The 13,827-nt window shown below is 41.2% G+C and overlaps 1 protein-coding gene across 1 annotated transcript in view; it reads left to right on the top strand.

Annotated features, from left to right (window-relative positions):
* pafah1b1a (platelet-activating factor acetylhydrolase 1b, regulatory subunit 1a) overlaps positions 1 to 13,827 on the top strand; it is a 32,269-nt gene that overhangs the window by 14,254 nt on the left and 4,188 nt on the right. Inside the window, exons 3-10 of the mRNA XM_034604021.1 lie at positions 2,623 to 2,707; positions 5,042 to 5,116; positions 5,372 to 5,578; positions 8,906 to 9,074; positions 10,663 to 10,765; positions 10,902 to 11,130; positions 13,023 to 13,124; positions 13,236 to 13,392. Of these exons, the coding sequence (XP_034459912.1) occupies positions 2,623 to 2,707; positions 5,042 to 5,116; positions 5,372 to 5,578; positions 8,906 to 9,074; positions 10,663 to 10,765; positions 10,902 to 11,130; positions 13,023 to 13,124; positions 13,236 to 13,392 (1,127 nt within the window). The remainder of the gene's footprint in view (positions 1 to 2,622; positions 2,708 to 5,041; positions 5,117 to 5,371; positions 5,579 to 8,905; positions 9,075 to 10,662; positions 10,766 to 10,901; positions 11,131 to 13,022; positions 13,125 to 13,235; positions 13,393 to 13,827) is intronic.

Raw genomic sequence — 13,827 nt, 5'->3', positions numbered from 1 at the left:
GATATCTTGCACCTCATAACATGAGTATGATTTTAAGTGAAGCAGAAGCATTGAAGCAGACTGAGTTTACCACTCTCCCTCTCTTCTCTCTGTCCTCTGTCCATGTATTCACCCTGCCCTCTTTCTCACTATCTACCCATCTCATCATCTAGCTTTGGGCTACTGGTAACCATGGAAACCAGCCGGGTTGCTCTTTCTCTGTCGGCATTGATACACATCTCCCTCTTTTCCACTGTCTTCCTCTCATTTCCTCACAGTATTTGAGGGCTCCACCACGTATTGAAAACTGCCTTACCCTCGCACATCCACTGTAAAGTGGGGTTCAGTAGGAGTGGTGGATCCTCTGTGTTGATATTGAGGACTACTCTTTTGAGTGCAAATTGTCCATTTTGACTTATTTAAAATTTTGGCCAGTTTGATTGACTTTGCTTTGTGGTTATTTTCCATTATTAACGAATCTACTACTATATTTTTTTTTTATTGTGTTGGAGTTAGGGTGAATCATTTAGTCCAGGGTCGGGGAATGTCCGTATGCAGCCTGCAAGATTGTTTGATACGGCCCGCGAGGCAATTCATAAAATAATTTTTGGGACAATATAACGTCCAACATAATGTTATCGTGACAGGCCTACATTAATATTTTTCAAAATGCACAAAGTTAGAGAATTCTTTGCACAGTTACTCATATCCAAGCAAAATTGGTATTGTGCGTATTTAAACATGTAGTATTATTTAGTAGTTTAAAAACCCACAAGATATTCAGCACAAAATGTATCTAAATTGTTGACTAAAAGTTTTTTTTTAATCAACTAATTGTTGCTTTAAATGGCTAAATAACTTGGTTGTAAACATTATGCAAGAACACTTAAAAATCCCTGAATCTGCATAAATAAAGTGCTACTGAAAATAAATTGCTCCAGCTGCCACTGCTGCAGGTGAACCCATTTGAGCTCTCATTACATTAGTTCCTAATTTAACAAAGTTTTTCATTTCACAATCAACACCAACTTATGTCAATTATGAGTTAGACAACTAAGTAGTAACATTTCAGACTGTGGGGCATGTAGGTGTTTTGGATCTCTGTTTGTCTTCCTGATACTCAGGTGCTCTGGTAAAGGTTGTTGGGTTTGGGTCATGCAGATCTACTGACACACCCACACCACATCAAACTTTCTGCCTCATTTGTTTCAGACAGGCTAGCCCACCTCAGCCCTCCCCACTAGTTTTGTAGATGTCCAGCAGGCACGCTGTCAGAGAAGCAGATAACCTCTTACTAACCTTGAGCTGTAATAAGGTCTGCTTGTGTTGTCACTGGGCTTCAGGTGGGCAGACGGAGACGGGGGTTTCAGTGCTCAACGCTGACCAAAAGGGCACAGGGGGCACAGGCTGGGCTGACAGATTGTACCCCCCACCCCCTTCATATTGGCACCTCAAAGCACTGCTGCCTGACAGCTTGTCTAGCGTCTCCTGGCATTAATGGTGGGGATCGCTGTGCACACACACAGGAGGGCTGGAATCAGGGAAATATTGTATTACTATTAAAGGAAAATTGCATTTATATCAGACATTCATGAATTCAGTGTTTGTGTTCCTTTAGTCATGTTTTTGTATTTTTAAGTCAGTTATTGCCAAGTCTGGTATTCAGTAGAGAAAACTGAAGGTGCGAAGATGAACAAAATTCGGTCCTGGAGAAAAGAGGTGTTCAGAAGAGTTGTTTTTAAAATAAATACTTTACTGCCAATTGCTTATTCAAATTAAGTTTAACTGTGAGATAATGTGTTTGTTAGGTGTTGATGTGTATTGTAAGTGTGTGAAATTTTCTAATAGAAAAATCAGGAGACAAAACAGGAAGAGTGAAGGTATTGTCCTCTGTTCTTGCCTTCAGCTCTGACTGTCTGGTCTATTGTCTGTCCTATCTAAACATCTCAGCAGAAATTGAAAGTATAAGGACAGTGACACAACGCTGCTGCCATCCCCACAATCTTTAGTGTTGGCTTTCTGCAAGGTCAAGTGTCTTTTGCATGTGTTTGTCTGCAAATGGATGCCTGAGAAGGAGACAAACTGGACCATCAGTAGCCAGTCGTTCCTTCAGTTAACAGACGATTATCCTGCTACCCAATGATTTGTCTCTGTGTGTATGTTGGTGACGGTAGCATGTACAATGAATCTCATTTTGCCCATATCTACACCATAGGGAGTCATCCCTTACTATAATTTGCCTGCAGCAGTGTGTGTGTGTGTGTGTGTGTGTGTGTGTGTGTGTGTGTGTGTGTGTGTGTGTGTGTGTGTGTGTGTGTGTGTGTGTGTGTGTGTGTGTGTGTGTGTGTGTGTGTGTGTGTGTGTGTGTGTGTGTGTGTGTGTGTGTGTGTGTGTGTCAGACTGATTTTATGCATGCAGAGCATTTTAATTATGTGGCTTAAAGCGTTAAAACATTCTGAATGTGTGAAAAACATGTTAAAATTACATCTGTCTGACACGTTTCCTGAACATGCTAATTTGTGTCTTTGTTTCACAGCGTTGAATACAACTTCAGTCTTCACCTCGTTTCTCTCGTGCCAGTTAAACAACTATCACGTCTGCTAATCAGGAGAACTAATTACGGGTTCCCTTTGTCTGTTTCAGAAATCGAGCGATAGCCGATTATCTACGTTCCAATGGATATGAAGAGGCATATTCCACTTTCAAGAAGGAGGCGGAATTAGATAATGTGAGTAGATTAATGGTGGACACGTACATCCTCACCGTCAATCAGACCAATTTATACCAACAATATGCCTTGATTTCCACTAAATTTCTCATTTGAGTCAATATGTTCACAAGTGTGACTGGGAGCACCTGCCCCCAATTATCGTGGTGTGTTCCATTACGCTTTAAGCTGTGCTACTGTTTCCCTGCTTATCTTTGCTTTCTGATAAAATTACACTTTGCTGTATTTGAATATCGTGAAGATACACTGTATTAGGTATAGATGTACCTAATAAATAGGTACAGATGTACCTAATAAAGTGGACAGTGAGTGTACCTCAGTGATATCATTTTACTGTGAAATGTTCTTCATATTCTACTCCCCACATGTAAGTAAAATATTGTCCTCAATAATAAAGATATAGTTGAATCTACTTGAGAAAAAAATTATTCTCTCACTGTTAATCCAATATAGATGTGAACAGCTACCATCATCCTTTAAAATGGAAGTCTGCACTTACACCTCCTAATCATTGTATTTTGAAACTTGATATACCCTATAACAAAGCCAAATTGTGAATGGAAATCTCATTTTCCACCCTCCCTCTCTGCAGCGCCTCTTCTTTCACCTTGCCTTCACGTGACACCCCACCCCCCTCAATGCTCTAGTTTTAAATTGCCCTGTGGAAGAATATATACATACCTGCTTGCACACACAGATTTATTTAACACTGCTGATAGGCTGGCAGGCTGCAGTGAAGCCTGGCACTTGCCATTTTGTGTGTCCTTGTCTCGTGTTTCTGTCCTTCTGTGTGTGTTGGTGTAATGGGCATAGTGTCTAGGCAGATGGTAGATTAGATGACGGCAGACTTGTTCAAACTGGGTTTCCCCATTCTCTTTCTACTCCATTTGCCTCAGTTCATGTCTTTGTCTTTTCATACACCTCATGTTATAGTCGAAGGAATCACCTCTTGTTGTTTATAGGCATCCAGGTCGAGCTAGTTGTGAAATTGGAGTGAAAACACTAATTTTCTACCTCACTGACACTCATGGCTTTCTGTCAATGGGGATTTTTGATGCTTTCATAGTTATTAATAGCCTCAAAGCATGGGCACACACACGGTACCATCATAACATTTATATCGGTTAGATATTTTTTGAATAAAGTGAAATTTCATTTAATTTGAGTGTTTTTACCTTTTTTAATTTAATCACATCTAGGGAAAAGGTCCTTTTTTATTTTTCATCTAAAAACTGTTCCAGGAAGAGAAACACTACAGACTCTTTTACGATGTATTTATGTCAGTTGAGCTCATTGTAATCACCATTTTATTCCTCTTTTTTTAATGCAAGTTATTTATGGTGTCATTGCATATACATCTAATGCAATTACAGAAGATGGTATGTGTGAGATGATGATAATAATAATAATAATAAACAACTCCAATAATAGAAATATCAATCTGTGTGCATAGGGGGCGTAACAATTCTGGAACAGTGATACATCCAATAAATTTTCCAATTTGGACAGCTGGAAACCATCAAATTTCTTTATTTTTTTCTATCGATTGATTTTCAAAATCCAGTACTTTTTTTCTGAACAACTAATTTATAAGTCATCTTAGCGTTGCAGCTCCGCGTGTAATATTAGATTGTTGTTTAACGAATGCAATTTGAGTCTGTCACTGCAGGCTCTTGGAAATGGTGATGGTTGTATTTGACTGTTTTCCTTTATAGCAAACTGTTAATAAATCAAGAAAATAATTGGTAGCTGAATTGAAAATCAAAATAATGGTTAGCCGAAGCCTCAGCATTAATTTGAGTTTGAATGTAGTGACAGAGTAGACATCCCTCCACATTGTTTTGTTTGTTTCTTGGCAGTAAGATTCAAACTGTGAGTGCCATGAGGTCCGTTACGTAAAAGTTAGCAGCCAGCTTGTGGTATTATCCTGCAGGCTTCTGTCTGCCAGGACTGCCACAAGTTAACTTCCACTGCTGCCTCTGGTACTGTGTGTGTGGCTGTAAACTGCCTAAGTCTTCCTTGTCTGCAGAAGATTAGCCTGTGTGAGAGGGATTAGGACTAGGGTGTGTATTTATGTGTGTGTGTTAGTGGCGTGTATGCATGTGTGTGTGTGTGTCCTACACTAGGTTGGCGGTGTCTGGTAGTCAGGGTTGGCTTGTGACTGGTGTGTAAATAATTCCCTGTTCGTTCTTACTAGAGCCAAAGACTTCAACATGCCACCCCAGCTGGCCCCCCTCCCACGGGTCTCACAGATTATGCTGAGCCCACAACTTTGATTGGCTTTCTTTGCATGTTTGCTGATATTTTAACAACCCCCCACTCTTTTCTCCACAGAATGAAGAGTTGGATAAGAAGTATGCTGGCCTTTTGGAAAAGAAATGGACCTCAGTCATCAGATTACAAAAGAAGGTTTGTGGGGCCTTTTCCTCCTCAAAGAATGGTTGTGGGAATTATAGTCTTGTGAATGGTTCACAACATTACTGCTGAATCCACTGTAGGAAATGTACCATGGAAAGCATTAACTCGACTGTTTTAACCAAAAGTATTACACATTAACAGACGCAAGCAAACTTAACCCCTTTATTTCCTCCACGGTACAATGTAAAATGTTCATCTTATTTTCTGCCCCTACACTGCTAACTCATACCTGTTGGCTCTGGACAGGTGATGGAGCTTGAATCCAAACTGAATGAAGCTAAAGAGGAGATCACCCTGGGAGGACCCGTCAGTCAGAAGCGTGACCCCAAAGAGTGGATCCCACGCCCACCAGAAAGGTATGCGCTGAGTGGGCACCGCAGTCCGGTCACCCGCGTCATCTTCCACCCAGTCTTCAGTGTCATGGTGTCGGCTTCTGAGGACGCCACAATAAAGGTCAGTGCTGGTTAGACAATGACAATTTATTCATTTATTTAGATTGTGTCTTAAATGATATTTGCTGCTGAGGGCTGCAGGTTTCCTAAACAAAGCTGCAGTTGGTGATTTGACTCAGGTTTTTCCTCTGGGATTGAATATGTGCAATCACTGGTGTATTCAGAAATAAAACCTGCTGGACTGTGCTCCTTTGCACATGATAAGATAACCCTGGTCTGTTCTGTGTGTCTGTTAATGTTTGTTTCCATTTCATAACCATGTACTGTGTGTACTTTGTGTACACTTCAAGGATTCCAAAGTCACAGTAGAAAATGGAAACTTGATGATAACCCTCAATGAAGAGCTTCAAACCTTTCAGTATTCCAGGGATAAAAAGCAGCTGCCATCCTTATGTTACTTCTTGGGTTTTAGGATATTATTCACTGTACACATGTATTTACTCATTGGAAGCATCATTATAAAGAAATTAAATTGTGTTTGGTAGTGATTAAAGAATTAGTATAATATTACACTTTGTGCTTTGCTGTGCTGTACCTTGCTTTAGACTAATTCATACTCGAGTCAATACTGACAGCAGATTTGTTATTAATGGTAATAACAATAATATTGGTATCAAGCTGAGATCACAGAGGCTGTCATGTGTTGCAGAGCTGGTTGTAGAATTAATGTATTCATTAAGTAAAGCATTTAACTGGTGAGAACATAAAATTGATGTTGATGAAACGTGTGGTAGGCAGGTTTGAGTACTGCACTTGGTCATATGACATTGTCACTAATGTATATTGCACAGTATATCTTGAGTGTTTTTGGATTAAAAAAATAATATATTTAAATCCAGTTAACCTAATTTGCTGAGAGACAATTTTTGAATAGTATTTGTAAAATTCAATTTTTCAGTCTATGATGCCTTCCACTCCCAGTTCACACAGAAAGTACAGGTGTGGCTCAGCACCAATTATATTTAGTATGCACATTTTTTAATTGGAGATGTTTTGACTAAAGCAGGTATTTATACTTGAGAAAAGTCAAACATAAGATTGCACTTGCATTATTATTTCAAATATAGATTTATCAGCTGTCTGATTTCAGAGCTTCCTGCAGGAGACGACTGCAGGCTGCACTGTCAGTGTTTGTGTTCACACCCCCTCCTCACGTTACAATACTAAGATTCAGTTAAATATTTTCTAATTTAGTGCTAGCTTGGTGGCAGCTTGTGCTCATTCTGTTGAATGCCGCCCCTCTCTCCTCCTCCTCCCGTCCATCTATGAAGCTTCACTCTTCCAGACACGCCCTGATCTACACAAACATGTCTCTGTTATCTCTGTTTCCTTAGATTTTAACTCCATGGTCTGTCTCAGGGCTATATTTTCGCCAGCGTCCCTCCCTTGCCCTGCTGTACAATGCCAATACTCTGCTGAGCTGTTTGTCCTCCATATATTATTCATCAGACAATAAGAGACACTTGTTCATCTCCTCCTCTGCTACACCCACACAGCAGGGATTCCTCTCTATGTTTTGGCATCATCTTCCTCTTCCAACCTCACACCTCCCCTCCTCCCTCTGCACCCCACCCACCCAGCACACCGCCTCATTAATCTTCCACTTAAAGCTTCAGCTGCCCCACCATGACTACCTACCATCAGAGACATCCATCCCTCAGCAGGAGGAGGCAGGCATGGGCCCAAATTTAAAATTCAGCCCTGCTTTCTTGCACCTCACTCCTAGCTGGCTCGTCTCTCTGTGGCCTGGCCTAACTCCCCCTGTGTCCCACTTTTTCTCCTCCTGAGCAGCTCTGTTAAATTTTTAACTGGGGAGTCGACCTTGTGCTCTTTATGCTGAAAAGCACAGACTTAGAAGCTCATCCGCTTTCCACCTCATGGCAGTGCCTGATATTCAGACTAAAAGCCATTTCATGTCGTTCAGTCAGTCTGACTTTGTGTTCATGCCACCTCTTTTGTTTTTTCCTTTTTTTTTATTGATAGGAAAGGTTGCTTTGTTTGCCTTAAACAATCAGTGGCAATTGGCACATTCACCCTGTTACAGAAGCTGCAGCAGCGAATAGTCAAAAGCTGATATGGTTAATTTATTTTACGACCAGTCAATCAGCATAAAATTAATCCATTTAACATTTGACAAAATATTAATTGTTTTAGACATTTTCTATGCAAAAACGTTTTCTGGTCCCAGCTTCTAAAATGTAAAGTCTTTTCTTCGTCATATGCCATTAAATTGAATGTCAATAAAACAACCTTAAGCCATCTGGCTCTGAGAAAGTATGAATGACATTACACTATTTTTAATAGAGTAAACAAGTCAGATTTATCAATACAGAAAATAACTGTTAGTTGTATCCGAAGTGACTGTTTGTTTTACTTTTGGCCATTGAATGAACACGATCCAAGGCATTTCCCCCTGAGATTGTCTGGAAAAGATACTTAAATAATATCCTGAGGAGAAGAAAATCATCAGTGTTGGGATACAGGTAGTTAATTGATGATGGTTGGGGTAGAGGCTGCTATTGTACACTGTTCACGTGTAGACTGTTAGACCAGGTGTAGCTCAGAACACATAAACTGCATTGATCTTCTCTTGGATAAATCCCTGTACACACACATCACCATCTGCACTGTCTGTAGCTTCCTTGGGGGGGCAGGCAGAAGGACCAGGGGGAGGGAGGAGAGGGTGGGGTTCTCATGTCACCGTCTGCTCAAAATCTCCCACTCCTCGAGATGGACCACGAAGGGTTTATCCCTCCATGACAAACCGTCTGCTTGAAAGCTAGAGAGATGCAGAAGCTTTCTCAGGCTATAAATCTGAATTATTACAGTTCACGTTTTCTGTCTTTACTGCAACTGGCTTCACTGTACTCAGCATAATGAACTGTCTCATGGCTTTTATCAGTTCTAACTATATATATCTTGGAACATGCATCCCTGCCATAAGTGCCATTAGCATCAGTAATGCATCATGGATTCCCTAATTCAATATGTAAAAAGAGTGTGTGAGGCCTGTGTGAGCTCTGAAGACAAAGGTAATGGCAGTGTTTTTAATGCCGACAGTGTTGGTCAATGTGAGCACTGAAATGTGACTTCTTCCTTGAGCAGCCTGCTTCTGTCTCCTCAGTTTGTTTTGGCTTCAGGGTTGCTCAGCTGACACATTACCTAACTTGGAGTCACAGATGATCTGACACTCTGGGCTTTGCTGGGTTCTGGAAAAGGATTAATTTAAAAATTAACAGCACACTCTAGTCAGTGACATACAGACTGTGGTTAGTGAAAAACTGGTCAGTTCCTCTTAAGATAATACGTGAATGTTTCTCTTCTCCAGGTTTGGGACTATGAAACAGGAGACTTTGAACGCACACTGAAAGGCCACACAGATTCGGTGCAGGACATCTCTTTTGACCTGACAGGAAAACTGCTAGCATCCTGCTCTGCTGACATGACTATCAAGCTTTGGGATTTTCAAGGCTTTGAATGCATCAGGACCATGCACGGTAAGAAGATAAAAATGTTAAATTTTTCAATAAATTCAAATGATGACTTTTATTTCTCGTCATCATGGACATTTTCTGGTATGTTTTCCACGTCATTGCTGTGTAAATGTAGCATGTGACTGTAGGCAGGGCTCAGGTGGTGTAAATACTGTTCATTATCACATTTGATTCTGCTTATAAGCCTCAATCTGCTCCAATTCACTGCACCCTATGCTCAGATATCATGGCCAGCTCTGACAAATGGACTGCTTTATCATGTGTCTCGCTCCACAGTATACTCCCTACAGGCGCTTTGACCCATCACTGCTTAAAATCTAATCATTTACAGTCATTTAAATGGTGAAGAATTGGCTCAGGTTTTTGATGAGCCTATTTATATTCTTTTTCTCCTCCACCATTGGTCATGCCATCAATGAAAGCGTCCTGGGGCAGACATTTCCCTCTTTTACATCCTAATTTTCAAATGTATGATGGCAACATATTCTACATCTGCCCTCAGGCCTTGCTGATGTTCGGCACCCCAGTATGAATAATTTGTATTTCCTTTTTGAAACTGAGAGATGTCACCCCCCCCCCCCCCCCCATACTAACAAGCCAACAGCAGCCTAAACAGTATGAGTCTTCTGCACATGTAGGTCCCCCCCCACAAAGTGCTGCTGTGTCTTAATCACTAATGTCTGACTGTGAAGCAGACGTGAATGAATAGCAATGAATTAAATGAGCCTACTTAAATAATAAAAATGGCCCTGTAATTTTTGTTTAATTCTAGCTGGAGTTGTAAATCCTGCTTTTTGTAGAGATTTACCTGGTTGTCTGTTGTAAATGAGGGAGTAGGCTGCTGGCACACATTCTCAAACAGATGAGCTGCATTCACACAGAAAAAAAACATGTAAATGCAGAGATCATTGTCTGAAACCTTTGATTTAACCGTGCCCGTTGTCTTCATTTGTTCCCCACCGTTTCCCCTCCATCCTTCTCTTTACCTCATCTCAATTCACTTCTAATTCATCTACTCAGCCTTTTCTTGTTTTTTATTTACTCCTCCTTTTTTATATCTGAAAAAAATTAACTGGGCCAACTTGTGAAGTAGATTAGTGCCGATTTGGACAGCAGTTTAATTATCCTCTTCAGCACCAGATAGCCGTTATTATAGCTTGATGGCATTTACACACACACACACACACACACACACACACACACACACAGAGAGTTAAGCTGGCCTTTTAGCGTATACTTACTGTTGTCTTCTTCTGTTTAGCAGCTTAAATATGGCCCAGCGCCTGGTAATTAACCATCTCTTATTCTCCGTGGAACAGCATAGACCTCAGTAACTTGGCTGCCTAAATTGTCATTTAATTGGCTAATTACAACCAAACCCATCGTTTTTGGAGCTGTTGGTGGCCAAATATGTTAAGAAAAAGTGTTGCTGAATTTTGAGTATGATTTCTAGATAAAGAAGAGGAGACTAAAGAGATGAAGTGTTTCCGTCTGAAATTATACAATTACATCTAATCTAGCTTGAAATGGGCTTGTGTTGCTCAGTGTTTATAATTGTCTAAGATCTTATTTTGTCTTTTCTGTTTTTCAGGACATGACCACAATGTTTCGTCTGTAGCCATCATGCCCAATGGAGATCACATTGTTTCTGCCTCGAGGGACAAAACCATAAAAATGTGGGAGGTGGCAACTGGGTACGCAGAATCCCAAAACACCCTTTAACCATCCTTGAAAACCACTGTTTTTTTTCTTAAGGTTGATGTTGTGACTCATGAATCACATCTACTCTGACAACTGGATGAACTTATTTTATTGTTATGTGCTTGTTAGATACTGTGTGAAGACCTTCACAGGCCACAGAGAGTGGGTCCGTATGGTGCGGCCAAACCAGGACGGCACACTGATCGCCAGCTGTTCAAATGACCAGACAGTGCGTGTTTGGGTTGTGGCTTCGAAAGACTGCAAGGCTGAACTGCGTGAGCACGAACACGTGGTGGAGTGCATCTCCTGGGCACCAGAGAGCGCCCACCCCACCATCCAAGAAGCCACAGGCTCTGAGGTAGAGAACCGCTCAGACCTTTACTAATTTCTCCTAATTTTTCTCAGGTCTGGAAGGTTTCAGGGGCGTTGCACTGTAGTGTTCAGCGCAAGGACTTTTTCCCCTATCTTTCCTGATTGACCCAGTAGCTAATATGTCAACTCACCTTATGTTTGGTATCTGAGCAGTATAAGCAGTGTTGTAACTGTCTGATGAGAAATTGGTGAAACTAGAAAGATATTTTCAAGACTGGCCCAAATGAGACAATAACTGACTAGTGAACAAGAGGAGCAATCAAGCAATCATTACTGTGCAACTATCTCACACACTGAGCATGGTGATGGAGCTTATGAATCCTGGAGTGAAACTAAATCTCACAAGTAAACAAATTGTCAATAAATCACTGATATCAACAATTCTAAAGCCGCAGATATGCTTGATGGATTGGTCATTGCGCGCGCCAACTGTGACATTGACATGATGGCTTTCCCTTCCATACTCACCCTTGAGGCACTTGATTCAGTCTAGTCTTCTCCTAAATGATAGATGTCATAAACAGAACAGTCATCGGCTTCTTTCCTCCAGGAGCACCCTGGGCTTGTGCACACTTTTGCTTTGACAAACCCGTCATGTTTTTTAATTCCAGTTTCCTGCAGAATGCCACCTCAATCTCCCTCCAGGAGCCATCTGGGAATATCTCTGCTCCCTCAGGTGTCATACAGATGTTTGTAAAGGTGGACGTGTTTGCAGACAACACCACGCATAAATTATGCCAGTTCTGATGCGCAAAGACAGGAACAACGAACATAAACCAAGCTTAAGCCACTCAGGTCATTTAAAGAATAATTCGGATCAACTCTGAATCTCCATTGGTTGAAGATTAAAAAATTAACACATACCCATACATATGAAGGGTACAATGATGGCGTGTGGATATAACCAGTAAAGTCAGTTTTGAGTCTGTTTGGATGTTTCATTTGTCGCTGATGCTGCTCTTCAGAGACCTTGCACCTTTTATGTGAAATAATCACACCTCTTCAAGGCAAACAAAGCTATTTGATGTGTTCGCTCATTCACTCTGGATTTCTCAGTGTCAGATGATGCAGAATGTGTCCCTCTACATGCGTAACCATGTCAGTTGGTCTTATACGTCACTGCTCCAACAGCCATGTGAATAAGCCGACTCAAATGAGGTGCGTGTGTGTGCACACACAAAAGCGAATATCTGCATGGCCTTAAGTCAACCCACGCTCCCTCGTCATGCCTTGTGACTTTGTGTGTCCAATTGTAGCTTTATCAGATTAAAACAATATTTCCCTTGTAGCAGTTACCCTGTTCTAACCTGTGTAAAGCTGCAACAAACTGTTTTCTTTGTTATTAATTAGTCTTATTTGCCTTTTCTTGGAACACAAAAAGACACACCTGATAATTAGGATTAATCAATGCATTTAATATTCTTTACGCAAAAACATTAATGCCTTAAATATCACTTCCAGTTTTATGGACTGAACAATGCAGACCTTAAGAGATTGCTGTTGTCTTACAGATGTTTGGATGTGCGTTTGTCCTATTTGTCAATAACATTATACACTCACAGTCACTCTAATGTGGTTTATTTGGGCTGTTCTGCTGGTCAGTGTGTTGTGCTACAAGCTCCTTGACCTTTCTGGTTATCGCCTTGAGGCACCTGCCAGCCTGTTTGAACACACTCTCCACTGGTGCAGTTAAATGAGTGATTCCAGTGTGGCAGACAGAGCTTGTAAACATATTTTATTGTGTTTACAGAATTTGTGGTTAACGTAGCAGTTTATGAGTTTACTCCCCAGTAGTGTCGAGAGGATTAAAACCTGATTGACCATTCATTTTTCATCATTATTGACTTTTATTTTTTTCCACTCTTTGTGCCCAACCAGACCAAGAAGAGTGGTAAGCCAGGCCCCTTCCTGCTGTCTGGCTCCAGAGACAAAACCATCAAGATGTGGGATGTCAGCATTGGCATGTGCCTTATGACACTGGTGAGGACCATCTTAAGCTAATAGACTTTTTTGTTTGTATTTATATAAATTCATGAGTGAGATGAATTGGCTTAGACCTGGTGTCTTGAGCAGCATCTGTCCGTGTCACAGGTCGGCCATGACAACTGGGTGCGAGGGATCATCTTCCACCCTGGAGGCAAGTTCATTGTGACCTGTGCAGACGACAAGACCTTAAGGATCTGGGACTACAAGAACAAGCGCTGCATGAAAACCCTGTGTGCCCACGAACACTTTGTTACCTCTCTGGGTAAGCAGCTCTTCACTTCACTCCCCCAAAACAAAGGTTTCATCCTTGTTATTGTTTGACCAGTCAGTCTCTTGAGGTGCAAGGAAATCTCTTTGTTTAGAGAGAGGTTCAGTATCTTCTCCAGCGTCGGTGTGTTGAGTGTCCTGAGGGTTCCTGGCAGCAGGGGGGTAAGAGGGAGACGAGCGCTCCAGGATTTTCCCTCTTCCCCCTTCATGTATCTGCAGCTTTTCCGCACATCAAGGCTGGAGAACTCTCTTGAAGAGGAGATCATTGTGAGCTATTGAAGTGATGAGCAGGTTCTGTTTTTCACTCGAGTACAGTGTTGGCTGGTCAAATATATTTTGACCCATTTTAACAGTTTATTTTTATTTTTGTATTAGTCCAGAATCAAAGTCATGATACTGAAAAGCTGGCTGTGTCGCGTAAAGGCCACAG

This window comes from Hippoglossus hippoglossus, chromosome 13, assembly GCF_009819705.1.
Source record: "Hippoglossus hippoglossus isolate fHipHip1 chromosome 13, fHipHip1.pri, whole genome shotgun sequence".
Lineage (NCBI taxonomy): Eukaryota > Metazoa > Chordata > Actinopteri > Pleuronectiformes > Pleuronectidae > Hippoglossus > Hippoglossus hippoglossus.
The sequence above is the reverse complement of the archived record's forward strand: the minus strand, read 5'-3'. Positions and strand labels throughout refer to the sequence as shown.